Source organism: Dama dama, chromosome 4 (genome assembly GCF_033118175.1).
Source record: "Dama dama isolate Ldn47 chromosome 4, ASM3311817v1, whole genome shotgun sequence".
In the NCBI taxonomy this organism is placed as follows: Eukaryota; Metazoa; Chordata; class Mammalia; order Artiodactyla; family Cervidae; genus Dama; species Dama dama.
Window position 1 is genome coordinate 68178895 of NC_083684.1, and position 20870 is coordinate 68199764.

A 20870-nucleotide genomic window follows, 5' to 3' on the forward strand; every position below is an offset into this window, starting at 1 on the left:
TCTTGAAGCTGCTGAGTCTTAACTGCCTTCAGCTTAACACAATCCACGTGCCAAAATGGCGCATTTTAGGGCAACAATTTCTACTCCCCATCTCTTTGAGCAACACTTCAAGTAACTTTTGAAGCATATTAAAAGTCTTCTTTATGTTTAAGAAAGCAAAGCTCGAAGATGACCTTGCCCAATGAGTCTTTTTACAACCAACTCCCCATAACTCCATGGAATTGGATGCCAAGGGTGGACACAAATCTTGATGACTTTGTGTCTTGTTTTCTCAGCAGATCGTGGTCTCCTCAACTCCATCTAGGATGCTGCGTCAGGATGTTCACCAATTTGGTCAGAAGCTGGTCCGCAGAAGGCCACTGGAACCCAGAGCAGGGGCTGAGAGTCGCCTGTCTCGTTGTCTGAACACTCTTGATCTGGTGGCCTTGGGTGTGGGCAGCACCCTGGGGGCTGGAGTATACATCCTGGCTGGAGAGGTGGCCAAGAACAAAGCTGGACCAGCTAGCATCATCTGCTTCTTGGTGGCCACCCTGACTACTGTATTGTCTGGACTCTGCTATGCTGAGTTGGGGGCCTGGGTACCAAGTGCTGGTTCTGCATATCTCTACAGCTACATCACCGTGGAACAGCTGTGTGCCTTCATCATTGGCTGGGACCTCATACTGTCCTTAGTCATTGGTGAGATGATGGAGTGGGAGAAAGCTATGGGGTTTAAGATCAGGAAACTAGGAGGAGGGATTACATGACAAAGTGCTCACTCATTCATGAGCACTTTGTCATTATCCTGTGGGTAGGAAGTGGGTATTAGTAGCAGGAAAAAGCCACAGTTTCCTCCTACCCAGCTCTCTCCTGCTTTCCTTCAATTATGGGACTAAGAACCTTGAAGGAAAGGGATCTGTAGGGAGCGGGTGAGAGGGAGGCATGTCCCACAGGCTCCTCCCCTCACCACATTGAAGCCTTTGTTTGACTGTTGCCTTCATGGGATTTTCCTTTATTGCTAGATTTAAATTGCAACCCTCATCTCCCCGCTCTCCTGGTTCAAATTCCGTGTTATATTTTCTGGCCCAACAATAATTTCCTCTTTACATATTAACTTGGAGAAGGAAATAGCAACTCACTCCAATATTCTTGCCTGGATAATCCCACGTACAAAGGAGCCTGGTGGGCTACAGTCCATGGGATGGCAAAGAGTTGGACACAACTTAGCTATCAAGCAAGCACAACATTTCCTCTTAAGAAATCTGTATGCAGGCCAGGAAGCAACAGTTAGAATGGGACATGGAACAACAGACTGGTTCCAAATAGGAAAAGGAGTATGTTAAGGTTGTACAGTGTCACCCTGCTTATTTAACTTATATGCAGAGTACATCATGGGAAACGCTAGGCTGGAAGAAGCACAAGCTGGAATCAAGATTGCCAGGAGAAATATCAATAACCTCAGATATGCAGATGACACCACCTTTATGGCAGAAAGTGAAAAAAACTAAAGAGCCTCTTGATGAAAGTGAAAGAGGAGGGTTAAAAAGTTGGCTTAAAGCTCAACATTCAGAAAACTAAGATCATGGCATGTGGTCCCATCACTTCATGGCAAATAGATGAGGAAACAGTGGAAACAGTGGCTGACTTTATTTCTGGGGCTCCAGAATCACTGCAGATGGTGACTGCAGCCATGAAATTAAAAGATGCTTATTCCTTGGAAGGAAACATATGACGACCTAGACAGCATATTAAAAAGCAGAGACATTACTTTGCCAACAAAGGTCCATTTAGTCAAGGCTATGGTTTTTCCAGTAGTCGTGTATGGATGTGAGAATTGGATTATAAAAAAAGCTGAGTGCTGAAGAATTGATGCTTTTAAACTGTGGTGTTGGAGAAGACTCTTGTGAGTCCCTTGGACTGCAGGGAAATCCAACCAGTCCATCCTAAAGGAAATCAGTCCTGAATATTCATTGGAAGGACTGATGTTGAAGCTGAAACTCCAATAATTTGGCCACCTGATGTGACGAGCTGACTCATTGGAAAAGACCCTGATGCTGGGAGAGATTGAGGGCAGGAGGAGAAGGGGACAACCGAGATGAGATGGTTGGATGGCATCAATGACTCAATGGACATGAGTTTGGGTAAACTCCGGGAGATGGTGATGGACAGGGATGCCTGGCGATCTGCAGTCCATGGGGTCGCAAAGAGTTGGACATGACTGAGCGACTGAACTGAATTGAACTGAAGCACAATATGTTAATTAATTGATCCATTTTGTGAATCATCTCGGGTCTACTCTCCCCACTCCTGAAAAGAAACTCTGAGATTGGTACTTTGTATACTTTTTCCCTCAAAATATATCCCATGGTGTAAATTGAAGGTTCAACTTATATCTGTTAATGAATGTTCACTCTTCTACCACTGCAGGCACCACCAGTGTTTCCAGGGCCTGGAGCTATGCCTTTGACAGCCTCACTGTGAACCACATCTCTCAGGCATTACAGAGAGTTTTCTCTCAGTATATACCTGCCTACCTGGCCACATACCCAGACTTTTTGGCACTGGCCCTGGTGCTGCTACTTATGGGTGAGACAGGGGTCAGAGATAGGATGGGAAAAACAGGATGTGAGATGGGGGGAACTGGGAACTTGGCTGCAGAAAGCTTGGGGCTCCAGACTAGTGGGGGAATTCGGACTGGGATGAAGGGTCTGAGATAAGAGAGGAAGGCAGGCACAACACAGACTGTGGTTTCCCATCCTTGGCATTATCAGCATTTGGGGCTGGATCATTCTTTGGAGGGAGGGAGCTGTCCTGTTCATTTTAGGTTTTGTTTTTCATCACTGTCAAATTTTGAATAGCATCCCTGCCCTTTGCTCACAGGATAATGATGACCCCCACAAACTGCAACAATCAGAATGTCTCCGGACTTTGCCAAGTGTCTCTTGGCAAACAAAATCACCCCCACCTGGCAATCTTTTACTTAGACTTGCAAATTCCTTTCCTGTCCTGAGACTGAAGATGTTTGTTTGAAATTCACACAAAACAAAATGAACCATTTTACTATATTCCCCCGGATGTATTGAGCTATTTTTGACATACAATATTATATAATTTTAAGATATACAAAGAGATGATGTGATTGATGTGTTTGTTATGAGATGATGACCACAGTAAGAAATTAACCATCTGAAAGTGCACAACTCAGTGGCACTTACCACATTCACAATGTTATGCAACCGGCCCCTCTCTCTGGTCCAAACATTATCATCACAACAAAAGGAAACCCCGTAACCATTGAGCAGTCTCTGTCCATCTCTCAGCTACGCAAACCCAAGTCTCTGAAAACTGCTAGTTTTCTTTCTGCGTCTATGGATTTGGTTATTTTGGATGTCTCATATTCTATCTTTCCACAGGAGTACTGATTCTGGGAGCTCGTCAGTCAGCCCTGGTTACTAAAGTGTTCACGGGCATCAACATTTCAGTTCTCAGCCTCATCATCATCTCTGGCTTCATTAAGGGAGACCTGCACAACTGGAAGCTCACAGAACAGGACTACAAGCTGAATACATCTGGATCCAATGACACCTATAGGTTAGGAGGGTCCTCTTGTCCATAGTAATGTTTGTGGGGGTGCACAGAGCTGAGACTATGATGGGGACTAAAGAGACCTGGGATAACAGATCTAGTGAAGGGGGACCTGGAACCCAGGACTTAGTATTAACTAAGTATCATTATTATTAATACTAATAATCCTTAGTATTAAGAATTCCAGTACTAAGGATTGCAGTACAGATGGCTAACACACCTCAACTAAATTTTTTCCTCATTCTTTCTCTCACCATGGCTTGGGACCTCTGGGTTCTGGAGGGTTTCTGCCTTTTGGCTTTGAAGGGATTCTCCATGGAGCAGCAACATGTGTCTATGCTTTTCTTGGTTTTGACATCATTGCCACCACAGGTAACATGGTCACTGTATGTCCCATCAGGGATGTGGGTACAGTTTGGGCTGCCCTTGGGCACAGGGGCTAGTAGTAGGTCAGTCAGCTTTTGGAGGGCCAAGAAGATATTGATTTTTTGTTTTCACCCCGGTGCTTTTACTGACCTCCACCACTGTTTCAGGGAGAGAAGCCCTAAACCCTCATCATTCCATCCCCTGGAGCATCATGATCACGATCTTCATCTGCTTTTTGCTGTATTTTGGTGTCTCAGCGGCGCTCACCCTCATGGTGCCCTACTACCTGATTCACCCTGAGAGCCCCTTGCCACAGGCTTTTTTCCACATTGGGTGGGACCCTGCCAGATATGTTGTGGCTATTGGCACCCTCTGTGCTCTTACATCCAGGTCAGTGTCAAAACTTTGTCTCAGTACACTGCCAGATTAAAAAGTATCTTAGCCCTAAGGATCGAGAGGCAAGAGGGGAAGGCATGAAGACTAGGGAACAGAAACCCTGGTCTGTCCTGCTTCTCCATGTCCCCACATGTGTTTCCATTTTCTCTTCCAGCCTCCTGGGTGTCTTGTTCCCCATGCCCCGTGTGATCTACTCAATGGCAGATGACGGGCTCCTTTTCCAGGGACTTGCCCGGATCCACGCCAGCACCCGTACCCCCGTCACAGCCACCTTGGCTTCTGGAATTCTTGCAGGTAAATAAATAATGCCCATTGCTTCTTTGATCAGTTTTCTTAGCTTGGAATCCCCGCTGGTTTCTCACTCTTTCTTCACTGTGTTTCTGCCCTGATTTTAGCGGTCATGGCATTACTCTTTGAGCTCAGAGATCTTGTGGAGCTCTCATCAATTGGGACCCTGCTCGCTTATATCATGGTGGCTTTTTCTGTTCTTGTTCTCAGGTGAGACCCCATGACACCTTGACTGGGGGTCCTGACATTGTGGGGATTGATGGGAAGGTAATTCTCTTCTGCCTTCATGCTGCCTTATGAATTTTCCTCTATGGTTAAGTTGGGAAAGAGATGGACTAGACTGTCTGATGTTGGATGAGTAGGGACTACTATTAACACTGCCTTCATACCTCTAATTCAGATACCAGCCAGACCAGAACTTAAGCAAGAATGAGAAAGCAAACAATGAAATTGAGATTTGTGAATGTTACACAAGTTCTTTGGACCCTGTACCAGAAGCAGGAACCTCATGGATTCTAAAGAGACTATGTGACCCTATCCACACCACCCCCACCCAGAAATCTGGCCAGATTGTCTATGGATGTGCCTTCCTGCTTGGTGAGCAGTGGGGTTTCCCTTTGGTCATTTCCTGAAATTGATGGTATGTGGAGGGAATGTCTTTTCTGTCAGCTGAGGAGTCTTGGAGATATCATGGTCCTCCCTGATGTTGGCAGCCTGGGGAGGGGTGTGACCCGAGGTCCTGACATCTTTGTCTTCCGGGTCCAGCCTGTTCTCCTCCACCTTGACCCTTGCAGTTCTCCTGCTGACCATCCTGAGCCTGATCCTGGCCCAGTGGCCCAGCCAGGTGTTCTCTGGAGACCCCGTGCTCACAACAGTGGCTGTGCTGCTGCTGTTGCTCATCACTGGGGTCACAGTCATCATCTGGAGGCAGCCCCAGGACCCCTCTCCTCTTCCGTTCAGGGTAGGTGGCCTTATGTGTCCGAAGTGTCCACCTTGAGTGAATGAAGTCTGTGTGCTTTGAACTCTGAACATTATTTGCTGGACCAGGAATGAAGGGAGTTATTAAAACTAATGAACTCTTCCCTGATCCACACTCAGTGCTATACATACACAATCTCAGTAGGCACTGAACACACAGCCTGAATTGGTCTGAACTTGTCCTGCCCACGTAGGGAAGGATCTCCCTTTCAGACGTCTGGGCTGTGTCCAGAGATGAACTGACTCTGCCCACAGGTCCCTGCTCTGCCTGTCCTCCCACTGGTGAGCATCTTTGTGAATGTTTACCTGATGATGCAGATGACCTCTGGGACCTGGGCCCAATTTGGGGGTCTGGAATGTGATTGGTAAGTGGTTTTCCTAGAAAATGAGAACCCTTAAGTGACTGAACCCAAGCATCTCCCTAATACCTCTCTCCTAAACTGTGTCAGACACCATAATAGGAGACTAGCTGGCATTTGTAAGTGAGGAGAGCAGCTACTTTCCCTTCTTACTGTCTCATTTCCCTACTAGGATCTGTCATATACTTAGGATAAGGGATCCGACACAGCTTGGAGAACAATGAGCCACAGCCACCATCCTCCACCTCCCAGAATCTTGACAAAAACATCCCTGGTGCTGGGTCATCTTAACCAAAGGACATCGATGTTGTGTGGAATCTCTCCATGCCCTGGAATATCTGCTGGTTCAAAGGGCACTTTGAGCCTCTATGGAGTGTGAATGTGGGATGCATTTAGAGTCCCATATACATTACTAGTGGACACAATGACTTAAATGTTATACAGTTTTAAAGTAAACTTTTCAAAGCATAATATACATACAGAAAAGTCCATGTTTCATAGGCATACAGCAAGCTGAATTTTCACAGAGAAAGTCCAAAAATGTAACCTGCAACCAACAGAAGAAATAAAATATTAACTGGCACATAAGAAGCATCTTGTGCCAATTTCTAATAAAAACACAGAGATGGCAACATGGGGAAAAAACACAGGTAACTATATATTGTGTAAAGAGTTGCACTTTATGTATTAGGACCCAAATATTTTGGATGTAAAAGAAAGGTAAGAGATACCTTGTGCAAACACTAACAAAAAAAAGCTAGCATAGTCATATTACTATCAAAAGTAGACCTTAAGAAAAAGAAAATAACAGATAAAGTGAATCATTTCATAATGATAAAAGGAAAGGTTATTTTTATCTTTTTCCTTGGCTACTGAGATGTAGTGTAACATTGGGTAAATTATCATTTTTCTTTACTTTTCTGTCACAGACTTTAGAGTTGCACAGTAGAGTTGGATAGAAAAAGTTCTTAATAGAAGAACAGAAGCAAAAACAAAACATCCTGCATTGCCAGAGGCAAGAGTAAGGGATGGGAAGTAATGGTTGGTTAATAAATGGTTACAGTTGAGTGGAACTAAAAGATAAGACGTGAAACTGAAGGGACAACATAAAAAGCTGTTGCTGCAGGACAGAATGTTTGAAACTGAGAGCTTATGGACATTGAAGATGTTGGTAATAAGGGAGTATAGCGTTGTTTGTGGGAACAAACACCCGAAGTAGAGTGAAGGAGTGATGAAAGACAAGATACTGAAGTAAAAAGTTATTAGATGAATTAAAACCAGATGGAGAAGGATGAACAGAATTAGAAAAGTCAGAATCTTGAAGGACCTAGTGAAATTACAGACTTAGGAAACAATGGAGACTGAAACTGTCAGGTGAAACTGTGATGGAAGAGGCTGACATCACCTGATCGCTGTTCTTCCCTTATCACTGGGGGACAACCAGGTATCCCGTGTTACCCCGTGTGCTGTAAGGGGCAACACAGAACACCACGCAGAACACAGCCCTGTTGAAAAGATGAGTCAGAAAGTCATCAAGCTTCCAGATCAACTGCACCTCATAGCAGACATGAGAGATAGATTGACATTTTAACTAAAAACATAATCAGCCAAGCCAGAATGTGGACAGTTCTCCAAGAGGGAAAGTGGTGCATTTCCTGTAACAATTAAATGGTACGACCCAAACTGAACATTGACTCATTAATTAAATGATATCACCTATACAAACATATCTTGGAGATATTGCTCATTTAGTTCCAAACTTCCCAATAAAGAGAACTGGCAATAAGAGGAAATTATTTTTTTTTTTAGTTTTCCAGTGTGTGTAAAAGTTTTGATCACACTACATTGCATTCTACTCAGTGTACATAGAATTCTGTCCAAAAAACAACACATATGCCTTAATTTAAAAAAAAAAAGTTTTTGCCAAAATAATACTAAGCATCTATTGACAATATGAAGTGGCTATAAACCTTCAATTTGTAAAAATGCAGTATTTGCAAACCATAATAAAGCCAGGTGTGCCTGTACATTTGCATGTGTCTGTGCATATTAAAATGCGTATATGTTGTGACTTCTCTGGTGGTCCAGTGGTTAAGACTCTGTGTTTCCACTGCAGGGAGCACAGGTTCAATCTAGGGAGCACAGGTCAGGGAACTAACATCCCACATGCTGCAGCATGACCAGAAAAATAAAAATAAAATGAAATATGTACCATATAATTAATATGCATATAATATATACATAAACATATATTAAATATATTTTGTAAGGTTTCTTGTTTATCTGAATTTCACTGTTCACTCTATCTAGGTGTCTTTTACTTCTATTTGCTATATCTCTCACCCCTGTTTTCTGCTTATGCTCTCTGCATTCTTATCTCTTCTTGTAACATTAGTGACACAAGGTAGGACCTTTTCTAATGGCCTTATTTAAGCTTAATTATGTCTTTAAGGTGCTATCACCAAATACAGTCATATTCTAAGGTCCTCGGAGTTACGACATCTACATATGAATTCGAGAGCAAGGAGACACAGTCAGCCCACAAAATATTTGACTACCACTTTCTTCCCAGTAGCCAAAACAGTGTCCTGAAAACAGTAAGTGCTCAGTATTATTAGATGAGATATATAATGAAAGAATATCAGGTATATGTAATACCTCAAGATGGAGAAAATTTTATGTACAAGGTGTTATCAAAGGGAGTGTACAATATTTGTTTGGGAAAAAATATTTGGTTAAACTACTTGAGAAGGAAAATGAGTCTTTAAAGCCATGTCTAATCTATGAGTGGTTCTGGCCAGATCATTTTGCAGGAGGAACAAAATACAAGGAAAAATTGGGAAGAGAAAAGGAAGGTGGTGAAGGGGTTCTGTAAGGTGAGAATGTCTTCCCTTGATCTGGTCTCTCACTTTCATATGAAAATCATGAAGTGATGGGTGTAGGTCTCATGGTAAGTTATAAAGGAGTTTTTAAAATTATTGTTACTGGCCTGAATTGGTTAGAGCTGCAGTCCCTAACCTTTTTGGCACCAGGGACCAGTTTCATGGAAGACAATTTTTCCATCAGAGAGGATGGTTTGGAGATGATTCAAGCAGATTACACTGACTGCACATTTTATTTCTGTTATTATTATACTGCAATATACAATGAAATAATTACACAATTTGCCATAATTCAGAATCAGTGGGAGTCCTGAGCTTGTTTTCCTGCAACTAGACAGTCGCATCTAGGAGTGATGGGAGACAGTGACACCCTAGGTGTGTTGCTTATGTCCGGTCTACTCCATGATCTCATTTTGGTTGTTGTCACTGCCGAAAACACTGCTTCCCAAAGACAGGATGTTGGAAATGGAAGCAGACTTTTCTCAGTGCATCTGCAGCAATCTCAGGATATTCCACTTTGACTTTAGCCCAGAACACATGGAGATTTGAAGTTGTCTCAAACATACTTTTAAGGGAACCATCATTTGCGATCTGAAGCAGTTGATCCTCTTCTAGCATGGACAAAGTCTATTCACCTGGCTTACTCACAAATGAGTCACGGATCCATTCCTTCCCAGCTAAGGGGTCTTCTGTGGTTGGGAAGTAACGCTCAAACTCCTTTGAAAGCTGACATGGGTGATCATGCACCCGCTGGAAGAAAGAAGTTCCTGACTCAGTCTCTTTCAAAACCTCTGCTAATGTTTGAAACGTGTCAAAAATCCCAATGTTCACTAGTCTCCCCCAAAATTCCAGTTTGGCTTTGAATGCAGTGACTTTACCTGCCTACTTCAACACAGTTGTCATTCTTCTCGGAAGTGACAGGTTGAGTTCATTAAGCAGGTTGACTATGTCACACAAGTAAGGAAGTTTTGCGACCCATTCTGTGACACTGAAATGTGCTAGCAGTAGTGACTGTTTTTCTTAAAAAAAAAATCTCGAGCAGCTCTCATAACTCAGAAATGCTGGCATGTGATCTACCTTTAGCTTTCTCACTTTTGTGTATAAAAGAAGACGTGTGCTCTGTATGCATCTCCTCACAGAACCTTGTGAATAGATGTGAGGTAAGGGCATGAACATCAATTGGTTGATAATTTTGGTCACATCATGCAATACCTTGTTAAGTTCAGGTGACGTTCTCTGGCTCATCAGCATTTCTCTCTGGAGGATACAGTGCAAAGACCCACATTCAGAAGCGACCTCTTTGACCCAAGAGGCAAAACCAGAAATCCGTCCAGTCATGGCAGCTGCTCTGTCTGTACATATATTAATACAAAATGACCAATTCAGTTTTCCTGATCTGTAAACATTCAAAGACTTGAGTAATTCTGCAACCATGGAGTTGGCTGGCAACAAAAGTGCACATAACATATCCTCATGCACATCTTCCTGAAAAATAAATGGCACATAAACAAGCCTTGTTGCCTTGTTGTCAACATCAGTAGACTTGTCAACCAGGACTACATTCCACGTGACTCATTAACCCTCTCTAACAATTGTGCCTCGATATCCTCTGTTATTTCATCCATTCATCTAGTTATGGTGCCAACCAAAAGAGGAACACATGCCACCTTTTGAACTGCTGCTCCTGCTGCTGCTGCTGCTGCTGCTGCTGCGGCTAAGTCGCTTCAGTCGTGTCTGACTCTGTGCGACCCCATAGACAGCAGCCCACTAGGCTCCACCATCTCTGGGATTCTCCAGGCAAGAACACTGGAGTGGGTTGCCATTTCCTTTTCCAATGCATGAAAGTGAAAAGTGTAAGTGAAGTCGCTCAGTCGTGCCCGACTCTTAGCGACCCCATGGTCTGCAGCCTCCCAGGCTCCTCCGTCCTTGGGATTTTCCAGGCAAGAGTACTGGAGTGGGCTGCCATTGCCTTCCCCTTTGAACTGCAGCCTTTCCTAAAAGTTCACAATAAATGTCCTTAACAGCTTGTGTGTGTGCTCAACTGTGTCCGACTCTTTTACAACCCCATGTACCATAGCCCTCCAGGCTCCTCTGTCCATGGAATTTCCCAGGCAAGAATACTGGAGTGGGTTGCCGTTTCCTTCTCCAAGGGATCTTCCTGACCCAGGGATCAAACCCTTATCTCCTGCATTAACAGATGGATTCTTTACTGCTAAGCCACCAAGGAAGCTCCATCCTTAGCAGCAGACAGGATCAACTCTTCACCTTTGCTTAAGGGCTTCTTAGCTTTAGCGATGCGGTTAGCCACTAACAATGATGCTCCCAGTGTGGACATATTTGATGAAGTGATGGGCTTCAATAATTGTTTTTGTTGTTTGTGGTTTTGTTTTGTTTGTTTTTTTTTTTTTTCTTTTGAAAAACTCCAAAGGCTTATCTTTTAATGTAGGGTGGTTGGTTTCCATGTGGTGAAGCAGTTTTGAAAGTTTCATGGCTTTATTGGAGAGGACTATTATACAAAGAGGACTTGGAGAATGTGAATCACCTGTTGCAATAAACCCGTAATTTATGTAGGACTCTTGGTATTTTATCTTAAATGCAGCTTTCTTCTTGTTGGCAGTCTTATCGTGCTGTCCCATCATTGGATCATTCCCCCTTTTCAAAGAAGCTCTCCAACAATGTTTGTTTATAACTCTCTTTGGCTAGGGTTAGCTTGTAGGCTTACCCAAACTGTGACAACTGTAAGACAAGTGCGTAGTTCAGGAAAGAGGCATGGATGGAAGTGGTAAATAAAATAATGGGCAGGCTATGTGTAAACTAAAATAAGTGTTGAGTTCTGACTTAATAAAGCCTGCCACCAGATGCAGCTTAATTGTTACTTACCCCTCACTGACAGGGTTTCAATATGAGTCTGCAAGCAATTGATTTATTATGGTCTCCATGCAGTCAAGCCTCTCTACTAATGATAAACTGTATTTACAGCCACTCCCCAGTGCTAGGATCACCACCTCAGCTCCACCTCAGGTGATCAGCCCTTAGATTCTCATAAGTAGCATGCAACCTAGATCCCTCACAAGCACAGCTCACAGTAGTATTTGTGCTCCTATGGAAATCTAATATTGTTGCTAATCTGACAGGAGGTGAGGTGCAGGTAGCAATTTGAGTGATGGGGAGCAGCTATAAATACAGACAGTGCTTTGCTCGCTGGCTTGCCACTCACCTCCTGTTGTGTGCTCCAATTCCAAACAGGCTGGTACTGATCTATGGCCGGGGGTTTGGGGACTCCTGTCCTAAATGATTAAAGTTACAGGCTTCCCAGCGCCTGCTGCCCGGCGCCAAAGGGCAGAACCCTTGGCAATGTCTCCCCTCCGCTCGGGCCACAAAGAGACTGGAACAGCCCAGTACTCCAGCCATTCTGAGCTCATTTTGAATCTCAGTTTTGTTCTTCAACAAATTTGTTATCCCCGCCAGTTTTGGGTCATCTTCAGATGTGATGCCTTCTTGGCTGATTTGTACTATCAGGTAGAAATTGGACTCTGAAGTCTTTGACAGGATAACCTCTGTATCCTACCTGAGCTGCACTCCTTTGAAATTTATCTTGACTGGAGGAGCCAAGATGACGGGGGAATAGGACGGGGAGACCACTTTCTCCCCTACAAATTCATCGAAAGAACAATTGAACGCTGAGCAAACTTCACAAAACAACTTCTGATCGCTAGCTGAGGACATAAGGTGCCCAGAAAAGCAGCCCATTGTCTTTGAAAGGAGAGAGAAGAAATCCAGTTCCACGCACCAGAACACTGACGCAAGCTTCCCTAACCAGGAAACCTTGACAAGCCAATCATCCAACCTCACCCACTGGGTGAAACCTCCACAATAAAAAGGAAGCACAGACCTCCAGAATACAGAAAGCCCACTCCAGACACGGCAATCTAAACAAGATGAAAAGGCAGAGAAATACCCAACAGGTAAAGGAACATGAAAAATGCCCACTAAGTCAAACAAAAGAGGAGGGGATAGGGAATCTACCTGAAAAAGAATTTAGAATAATGATAATAAAAATGATCCAAAATCTTGAAAACAAAATGGAGTTACAGATAAATAGCCTGGAGACAAAGATTGAGAAGATGCAAGAAATGTTTAATAAAGACGTAGAAGAAATAAAAAAGAGTCAATTAAAAATGAATAATGCAATAAATGAGATCAAAAACACTCTGGAGGGAACCAAGAGTAGAATAACAGAGACAGAAGATAGGATAAGTGAGGTAGAAGATAAAATGGTGGAAATAAATGAAGCAGAGAGGAAAAAAGAAAAAAGAATCAAAAGAAATGAGGACAACCTCAGGGACCTCTGGGACAATGTGAAACACCCCAACATTCGAATCACAAGAGTCTCAGAAGAAGAAGACAAAAAGAAAGGCCATGAGAAAATACTCGAGGACATAATAGCTGACAACTTCCCTAAAATGGGGAAGGAAATAGCCACCCAAGTCCAAGAAGCCCAGAGAGTCCCAAACACGATAAACCCAAGGCAAAACACCACAAGACACATATTAATCAAATTAACAAAGATCAAACACAAAGAACAAATATTAAAAGCAGCAAGGGAGAAACAACAAATAACACACAAAGGGATTCCCATAAGGATAACAGCTGATCTATCAATAGAAACCCTTCAGGCCAGAAGGGAATGGCAGGACATACTTAAAGTAATGAAAGAGAATAACATACAACCTAGATTACTGTATCCAGCAAGGATCTTATTCAGATATGAAGGAGAATTCAAAAGCTTTACAGATAAGCAAAAGCTGAGAGAATTCAGCATCACCAAACCAGTTCTTCCACAAATGCTAAAGGATCTTCTCTAAACAGGAAACACAGAAAGGTTGTATAAACGTGAACCCAAAACAACAAAGTAAATGGCTATGGGACCATACCTATCAATAATTACCTTAAATGTAAATGGGTTGAATGCCCCAACCAAAAGACAAAGACTGGTTGAACGGATACAAAAACAAGATCCCTAATATGCTGTCTACAAGAGACCCGCCTCAAAACAAGGGACACATACAGACTAAAAGTGAAGGGCTGGAAAAAAATATTTCACGCAAATGGACACCAAAAGAAAGCAGGAGTCGCAATACTCATATCAGATAAAATAGACTTTTGAATAAAGGCTGTGAAAAGAGACAAAGAAGGACACTACATAATGATCAAAGGATCAATCCAAGAAGAAGATATAACAATTATAAATATATATGCACCCAACATAGGAGCACCACAATATGTAAGGCAAATGCTAACAAGTATGAAAGAGGAAATTAATAGTAACACAATAAGAGTGGGAGACTTTAATACCCCACTCACACCTATGGACAGATCAACTAAACAGAAAATTAACAAGGAAACACAAACCTTAAATGACACAATGGACCAGCTAGACCTAATTGATATCTATAGGACATTTCACCCCAACACAATCAACTTCACCTTTTTCTCAAGTGCACACAGAACCTTCTCCAGAATAGATCACATCCTTGGCCATAAATCTAGTCTTGGTAAATTCAAAAAAATTGAAATCATCCAGTCATCTTTTCTGACCACAGTGCAGTGAGATTAGATCTCAATTACAGGAAAAAAAACTATTAAAAATTCCAACATATGGAGGCTAAATAACATGCTTCTGAATAACCAACAAATCATAGAACAAATCAAAAAAGAAATCAAAATATGCATAGAAATGAATGAAAATGAAAACACAACAACCCAAAACCTATGAGACACTGTAAAAGCAGTGCTAAGGGGAAGGTTCATAGCATTGCAAGCTTACCTCAAGAAACAAGAAAAACGTCAAATAAATAATCTAACTCTACACTTAAAGCAACTAGAGAAGGAAGAAATGAAGAACCCCAGGGTTAGTAGAAGGAAAGAAATCTTTTTTTTTTTTTTTTTTCTTCTAAAACCCTTGGGTTTAATTTTTTTTTTTTTTGCTTTTGTTTTTTTTTTAATTATTATTATTATTTTTTAAACATTAGGGCAGAAATGAATGTAAAAGAAACTAAAGAGACCATAGCAAAAATCAACAAACCTAAAAGCTGGTTTTTTGAAAAAATAAACAAAACTGACAAACCATTAGCAAGACTCATTAAGAAACAAAGGGAGAAGAACCAAATTAACAAAATTAGGAATTAAAATGGAGAGATCACAACAGACAACACTGAAATACAAAGGATCATAAGAGACTACTACAAGCAGCTCTATGCCAATAAATTGGACAACTTGGAAGAAATGGACAAATTCTTAGAAAAGCATAACTTTCCAAAACTGAACCAGAAAGAAATAGAAGATCTTAACAGACCTGTCACAAGCAACGAAATCGAAACTGTAATCAGAAATCTTCCAGCAAACAAAAGCACAGGACCAGAGGGCTTCACAGCTGAATTTTACCAAAAATTTAGAGAAGAGCTAACACCTATCTTACTCAAACTCTTCCAGAAAATTACAGAAGAAGGTAAACTTCCAAACTCATTCTATGAGACCACCACCACCCTAATTCCAAAATCAGAAAAGATGCCACAAAAAAAGAAAAATACAGGCCAATATCACTGATGAACATAGATGCAAAAGTCTTTAACAAAATTCTAGCAAACAGAATCCAACAACATATTTAAAAAAAATCATAAACCATGACCAAGTGGGCTTTATCCCAGGAATGCAAGGATTCTTTAATATCCGCAAATCAATCAATGTAATACACCACATTAACAAATTGAAAGATAAAAACCATATGATTATCTCAATAGATGCAGAGAAAGCCTTTGACAAAATTCAACACCCATTTATGATTAAAACTCTCCAGAAAGCAGGAATAGAAGAAACATACCTCAACATAATAAAAGCTATATATGGCAAACCCACGGCAAGCATTACCCTCAATGGTGAAAAATTGAAAGCATTTCCCCTGAAATCAGGAACAAGACAAGGGTGCCCACTCTCACCACTACTATTCAACATAGTGTTGGAAGTTTTGGCCACAGCAATCAGAGCAGAAAAAGAAGTAAAAGGAATCCAGATAGGAAAAGAAGAAGTGAAACTCTCGCTGTTTGCAGATGACATGATCCTCTACATGGAAAACCCTAAGACTCTACCAGAAAGTTACTAGAGCTAATCAGTAAATATAGTAAAGCTGCAGGATATAAAATTAACACATAGAAATCCCTTGCATTCCTATACACTAACAATGAGAAAACAGAAAGAGAAATGAAGGAAACAATACCATTCACCATTGCAACAAAAAGAATAAAATACTTAGGAGTATATCTACCTAAAGAAACAAAAAACCTATACATAGAAAACTATAGAACACTGATGAAAGAAATCAAAGGGGACACAAACAGATGGAGAAATATACCGTGTTCATGGATTGGAAGAATCAATATTGTCAAAATGACTATACTACCCAAAGCAATCTATAGATTCAATGCAATCCCTATCAAGCTACCAACGGTATTTTTCACAGAACTAGAACAAATAATTTCACAATTTGTATGGAAATACAAAAATCCTCAAATAGCCAAAGTAATCTTGAGAAAGAAGAATGGAACTGGGGGAATCAACCTGCCTGACTTCAGGCTCTACTACAAAGCCACAGTCATCAAGACAGTATGGTACTGGCACAAAGACAGAAATATAGATCAATGGAACAGAACAGAAAGCCCAGAGATAAATCCACGAACCTATGGACACCTTATCTTCAACAAAGGAGGCAAGGATATACAATGGAAAAAAGACAACCTCTTTAACAAGTGGTGCTGGGAAAACTGGTCAACCACCTGTAAAAGAATGAAACTAGAACACTTTCTAACACCATACACAAAAATAAACTCAAAATGGATTAAAGGCCTAAATGTAAGACCAGAAACTATAAAACTCCTAGAGGAGAACATAGGCAAAACACTCTCCGACATAAATCACAGCAGCATCCTCTATGACCCACCTCCCAGAATATTGGAAATAAAAGCAAAACTAAACAAATGGGACCTAATGAAACTTAAAAGCTTTTGCACTACAAAGGAAACTATAAGCAAGGTGAAAAGATAGCCCTCAGATTGGGAGAAAATAATAGCAAACGAAGCAACAGACAAAGGATTAATCTCAAAAATATACAAGCAACTCCTGAAGCTCAATTCCAGAAAAATAAATGACCTAATCAAAAAATGGGCCAAAGAACTAAACAGACATTTCTCCAAAGAAGACATACAGATGGCTAACAAACACATGAAAAGATGCTCAACATCACTCATTATCAGAGAAATGCAAATCAAAACCACAATGAGGTACCATTACACGCCAGTCAGGATGGCTGCTATCCAAAAGTCTACAAGCAATAAATGCTGGAGAGGGTGTGGAGAAAAGGGAACCCTCTTACACTGTTGGTGGGAATGCAAACTAGTACAGCTGCTATGGAGAACAGTGTGGAGATTTCTTAAAAAACTGGAAATAGAACTGCCATATGACCCAGCAATACCACTTCTGGGCATACACATTGAGGAAACCAGATCTGAAAGAGACACGTGCACCCCAATGTTCATCACAGCACTGTTTATAATAGCCAGGACACGGAAGCAACCTAGATGCCCATCAGCAGACGAATGGATAAGGAAGCTGTGGTACATATACACCATGGAATATTACTCAGCCATTAAAAAGAATTCATTTGAATTAGTTCTAATGAGATGGATGAAACTGGAGCCCATTATACAGAGTGAAGTAAGCTGGAAAGATAAAGAACATTACAGCATACTAACACATATATGGAATTTAGAAAGATGGTAACGATAACCCTATATGCAAAACAGAAAAAGAGACACAGATGTACAGAACAGACTTTTGAACTCTGTGGGAGAAGGTGAGGGTGGGATGTTTCGAAAGAACAGCATGTATATTATCTATGGTGAAACAGATCACCAGCCCAGATTGGATGCATGAGACAAGTACTCAGGCCTGGTGCACTGGGAAGACCCAGAGGAATCGGGTAGAGAGGGAGGTGGGAGGGGGGATCGGGATTGGGAATACATGTAACTCCATGGCTGATTCATATCTGTGTGTGACAGGAACCACTACAATATTGTAAAGTGGTTTGCCTCCAACTAATAAAAATAAATGAAAAAATAAATAAATAAAGTTACAGGCTTATGGGAAAAACAAATGGGTTACTTTAGGAAGGAAAGACAGGTTGAAAGAACAAACAGGAGATGAAAAACCTTGTAATAATGTTGGTCTTTGCAGATATCAGTGGTCTTTCCTCTTTCATCAGGCTATGAAACTCCAGGAGAGGGAAATTATCATCAGAGGTTTACTCACCTTTATCCTCTTAGGAGTGGCCCTTCCCCCAAGCAGGAAGTTTCTTACAGCCTGATTTCCCAGAATTATCTGCTTTGAGTCAGATAAAGAAAGTTAAGAGAAGGCTTCTTTCTGTATCTGTTGCACCTCAGATATTTTCCTTTAAAACACTCTTCCCACCAACTCTAGGGATTTGAGTGGGTCCCCACACAGCCAACTAAAATTTTTCAGAATAGGTTAAGTCTTCCCTGGTGGCTCAGATAGTAGAGAATCTGCCTACAATGCTGGAGACCCCGCTTTGACCCCTGAATAGAGACGATCCTGTGAAGCAGGAAAGAGTGACCCACTCCAGTATTCTTGCCTGGAGAATCCCATGGGCAGAGGAGCCTGGTGGGCAACAGTCTACAGGGTCACAAAGAGTCAGACACGACTGAATTACTAACACTAAGTCACTTCATTCCATCTGGTGGGCTTGGTTTTTCAAAAGCTAATGAGTCAGTTAGTACATTTTGATCCCATGTTGCTGGTTTGTGACCACTAATTGTGCATTTGTGTCATTTGACGCACATCATAATTTTGTCAACCCTTCACCAGTGGCCCCTTCACTGCACAGCTCCCCTTCCCGTTCCTGGGTTTTCCTTTCCTTGAGAAAAATAGTGCTCCTTATTTCTAACATCCAGTTTCCCTTCCCTGTCTTCGTTGATCAGCTCTCCCAGCAAACAAAGAACCTTGAAGAAGAGGACCAAGTCACACTCCTCTTTTTCTTCCTTCTTCCATCCTTCAGTACAAGGCTGGATGCAGGCACCATGCTTGTTAAATGCTTTCATTGCTTGAATTAACACCAGAGATTTTAAGCTCCCCTTTTCCTGGCACTCAGCAGGGCTTAGGGATTCCCCACACTGGAGTGTCTCAGGCCTCAAGCAGACGGCAAAGTCAAGTAGAAACACTGGAAGGGAGGAGGGTTGTGAGTGGGGTCCCTGGTTTTACAGCCCCTAGTTTTCAGGGTTCTGTTTTTTTTTTTTCTTTTTTGATGGTTCTTCTTGTTCATTTTTTAAATTTTATTAATTTATTGAAGGATAATTGTTTTACAGAATTTTGCTGTTTTCTGCCAAACCTCAACATGAATCAGCCATAGGTATACATATATCCCCTCCCTCTTGACCTTCCCTCCCATCTCCCTCCCCATCCCACCCCTCTAGGTTGATGCAAAGCTCCTGTTTGAGTTTCCTGAGCCATACAGCAAATTTCCATTGGCTCTCTATCTTACATATGGTAATGTAAGTTTCCATGTTACACTTTCCATACATCTCAGCCTCTCCTCCCCTCTCCCCATGTCCATAAGTCTATTCTCTATGTCTGTTTCTCCATTGCTACCCTGTAAATAAATTCTTCAGTACCATTTTTCTAGATTCCATATATACACATTAGAATATGATATTTATCTTTCTCTTTCTGACTCACTTCACTCTGTATAATAGGTTCTAGGTTCATCCACCTCATGAGAACTGACTCAAATGTGTTCCTTTTTATGGTTGAGTAATATTCCACTGTGTATATGTACCACAACTTCTTTATCCATTCATCTGTCGATAGGCACCTAGGTTGCTTCCATGTTCTAACTATTGTAAATAGTGCTGCAGTGAACAATGGGATACATGTGTCTTTTTCAACCCTGGTTTCCTCAGGGTATATGCCTAGCAGTGGGATTGCTGGGTCATACGGTGGTTTTATTCCTAGTTTTTTAAGGAATCTCCACACCGTCTTCCATAGTAGCTGTACCAATTTATATTCCCACCAACAGTGCAAGAGCATTCCCTTTCTGCACAACAGAGTTCTTGATGACCAAATAAATTTGTGTTCACAGAAACAATCAATTAAAAAAATCTACGGTAGAAATAGAAAAAAAGTTTTATTTGAGCCAAACTGGACACTACAGTGATGCAGGCATCCTCTCAGAGAGCTCTGAGGAACTGCTCTGCTGAAACGTGGTTTCCAGCACAGGCTTACATCTCACGCAAACAAAGCTCACACATCAACATGACAGGGTGCATTCCTTCAAGGTTTCAAAAGAGACAGACTTAGCACATAGACATCAAGACAGCAGGACCCTGGTGTCTGGGAAGGGAACCTTATCTTCTAGGGAGCATTAACATGGACACCATGAGAAGGGAGTTACCCATCCTTATCTTCAAAACAGACACTCTTTACCTCATTGGTTAAAGCAGATAGACTGTGCGAGTTGGACAGACTGTCTTAGTTAACACACAAAGTTCAAAATGAACCATGTATAAGTCAAAATTACTTCCCCATACTTCAATATGTGAACATTTTCTCTGTCACAAGCAGGCAAAAATCTTAGCACCATGTGATCTGGCAATTCTATTTCTGAGGATATACCCAGAAGAATTGAAAGCACACTCTGGAAGAGATATTTGTACACCCATGTTCATAGCAGAATTATTCATAATAACTAAAGCCTGAAAGCAACTCATGTGCCCTTTGATCAAGAAATAGTTAAGCCAATGTGGTATGTACAAATAATAGAGTATTATTCAGCATTACTAAAGGAAGGAATTCCAACATATGATACAACACAGATGAAACTTGTGGACATTTTTCTAAGTGAAATAAGCCTGACAGGAAATGACAAGTATTGAGTGCTTCCATTTAAATGAAGTATCCAGAGTGTTCAGATTCA

At 41.5% G+C, this 20870-nt stretch overlaps 1 protein-coding gene across 1 annotated transcript; it reads left to right on the top strand.

Moving 5' to 3' along the window:
• Nucleotides 1–305: 305 nt before the first annotated feature.
• Nucleotides 306–6175, top strand: LOC133051910 (cationic amino acid transporter 3-like). Its single transcript, XM_061136591.1, has 11 exons — nt 306–678; nt 2407–2565; nt 3393–3569; nt 3823–3936; nt 4098–4320; nt 4481–4620; nt 4722–4824; nt 5015–5211; nt 5409–5575; nt 5848–5957; nt 6124–6175. The coding sequence occupies exons 1-11, from the start codon at nt 306–308 to the stop codon at nt 6173–6175; spliced, it is 1815 nt and encodes a 604-aa protein (XP_060992574.1).
• Nucleotides 6176–20870: the final 14695 nt, after the last annotated feature.

What these genes read in the sequence shown, in the direction of transcription:
- LOC133051910 (XM_061136591.1), top strand. Translation starts at nt 306, where the DNA reads ATGCTGCGTCAGGATGTTCACCAATTTGGTCAGAAGCTGGTCCGCAGA. An exon ending in CATACTGTCCTTAGTCATTG is followed by an intron (nt 679 to 2,406) that starts GTGAGATGATGG and finishes CTACCACTGCAG; the next exon opens with GCACCACCAGTGTTTCCAGG. An exon ending in TGGATCCAATGACACCTATA is followed by an intron (nt 3,570 to 3,822) that starts GGTTAGGAGGGT and finishes TCTCTCACCATG; the next exon opens with GCTTGGGACCTCTGGGTTCT.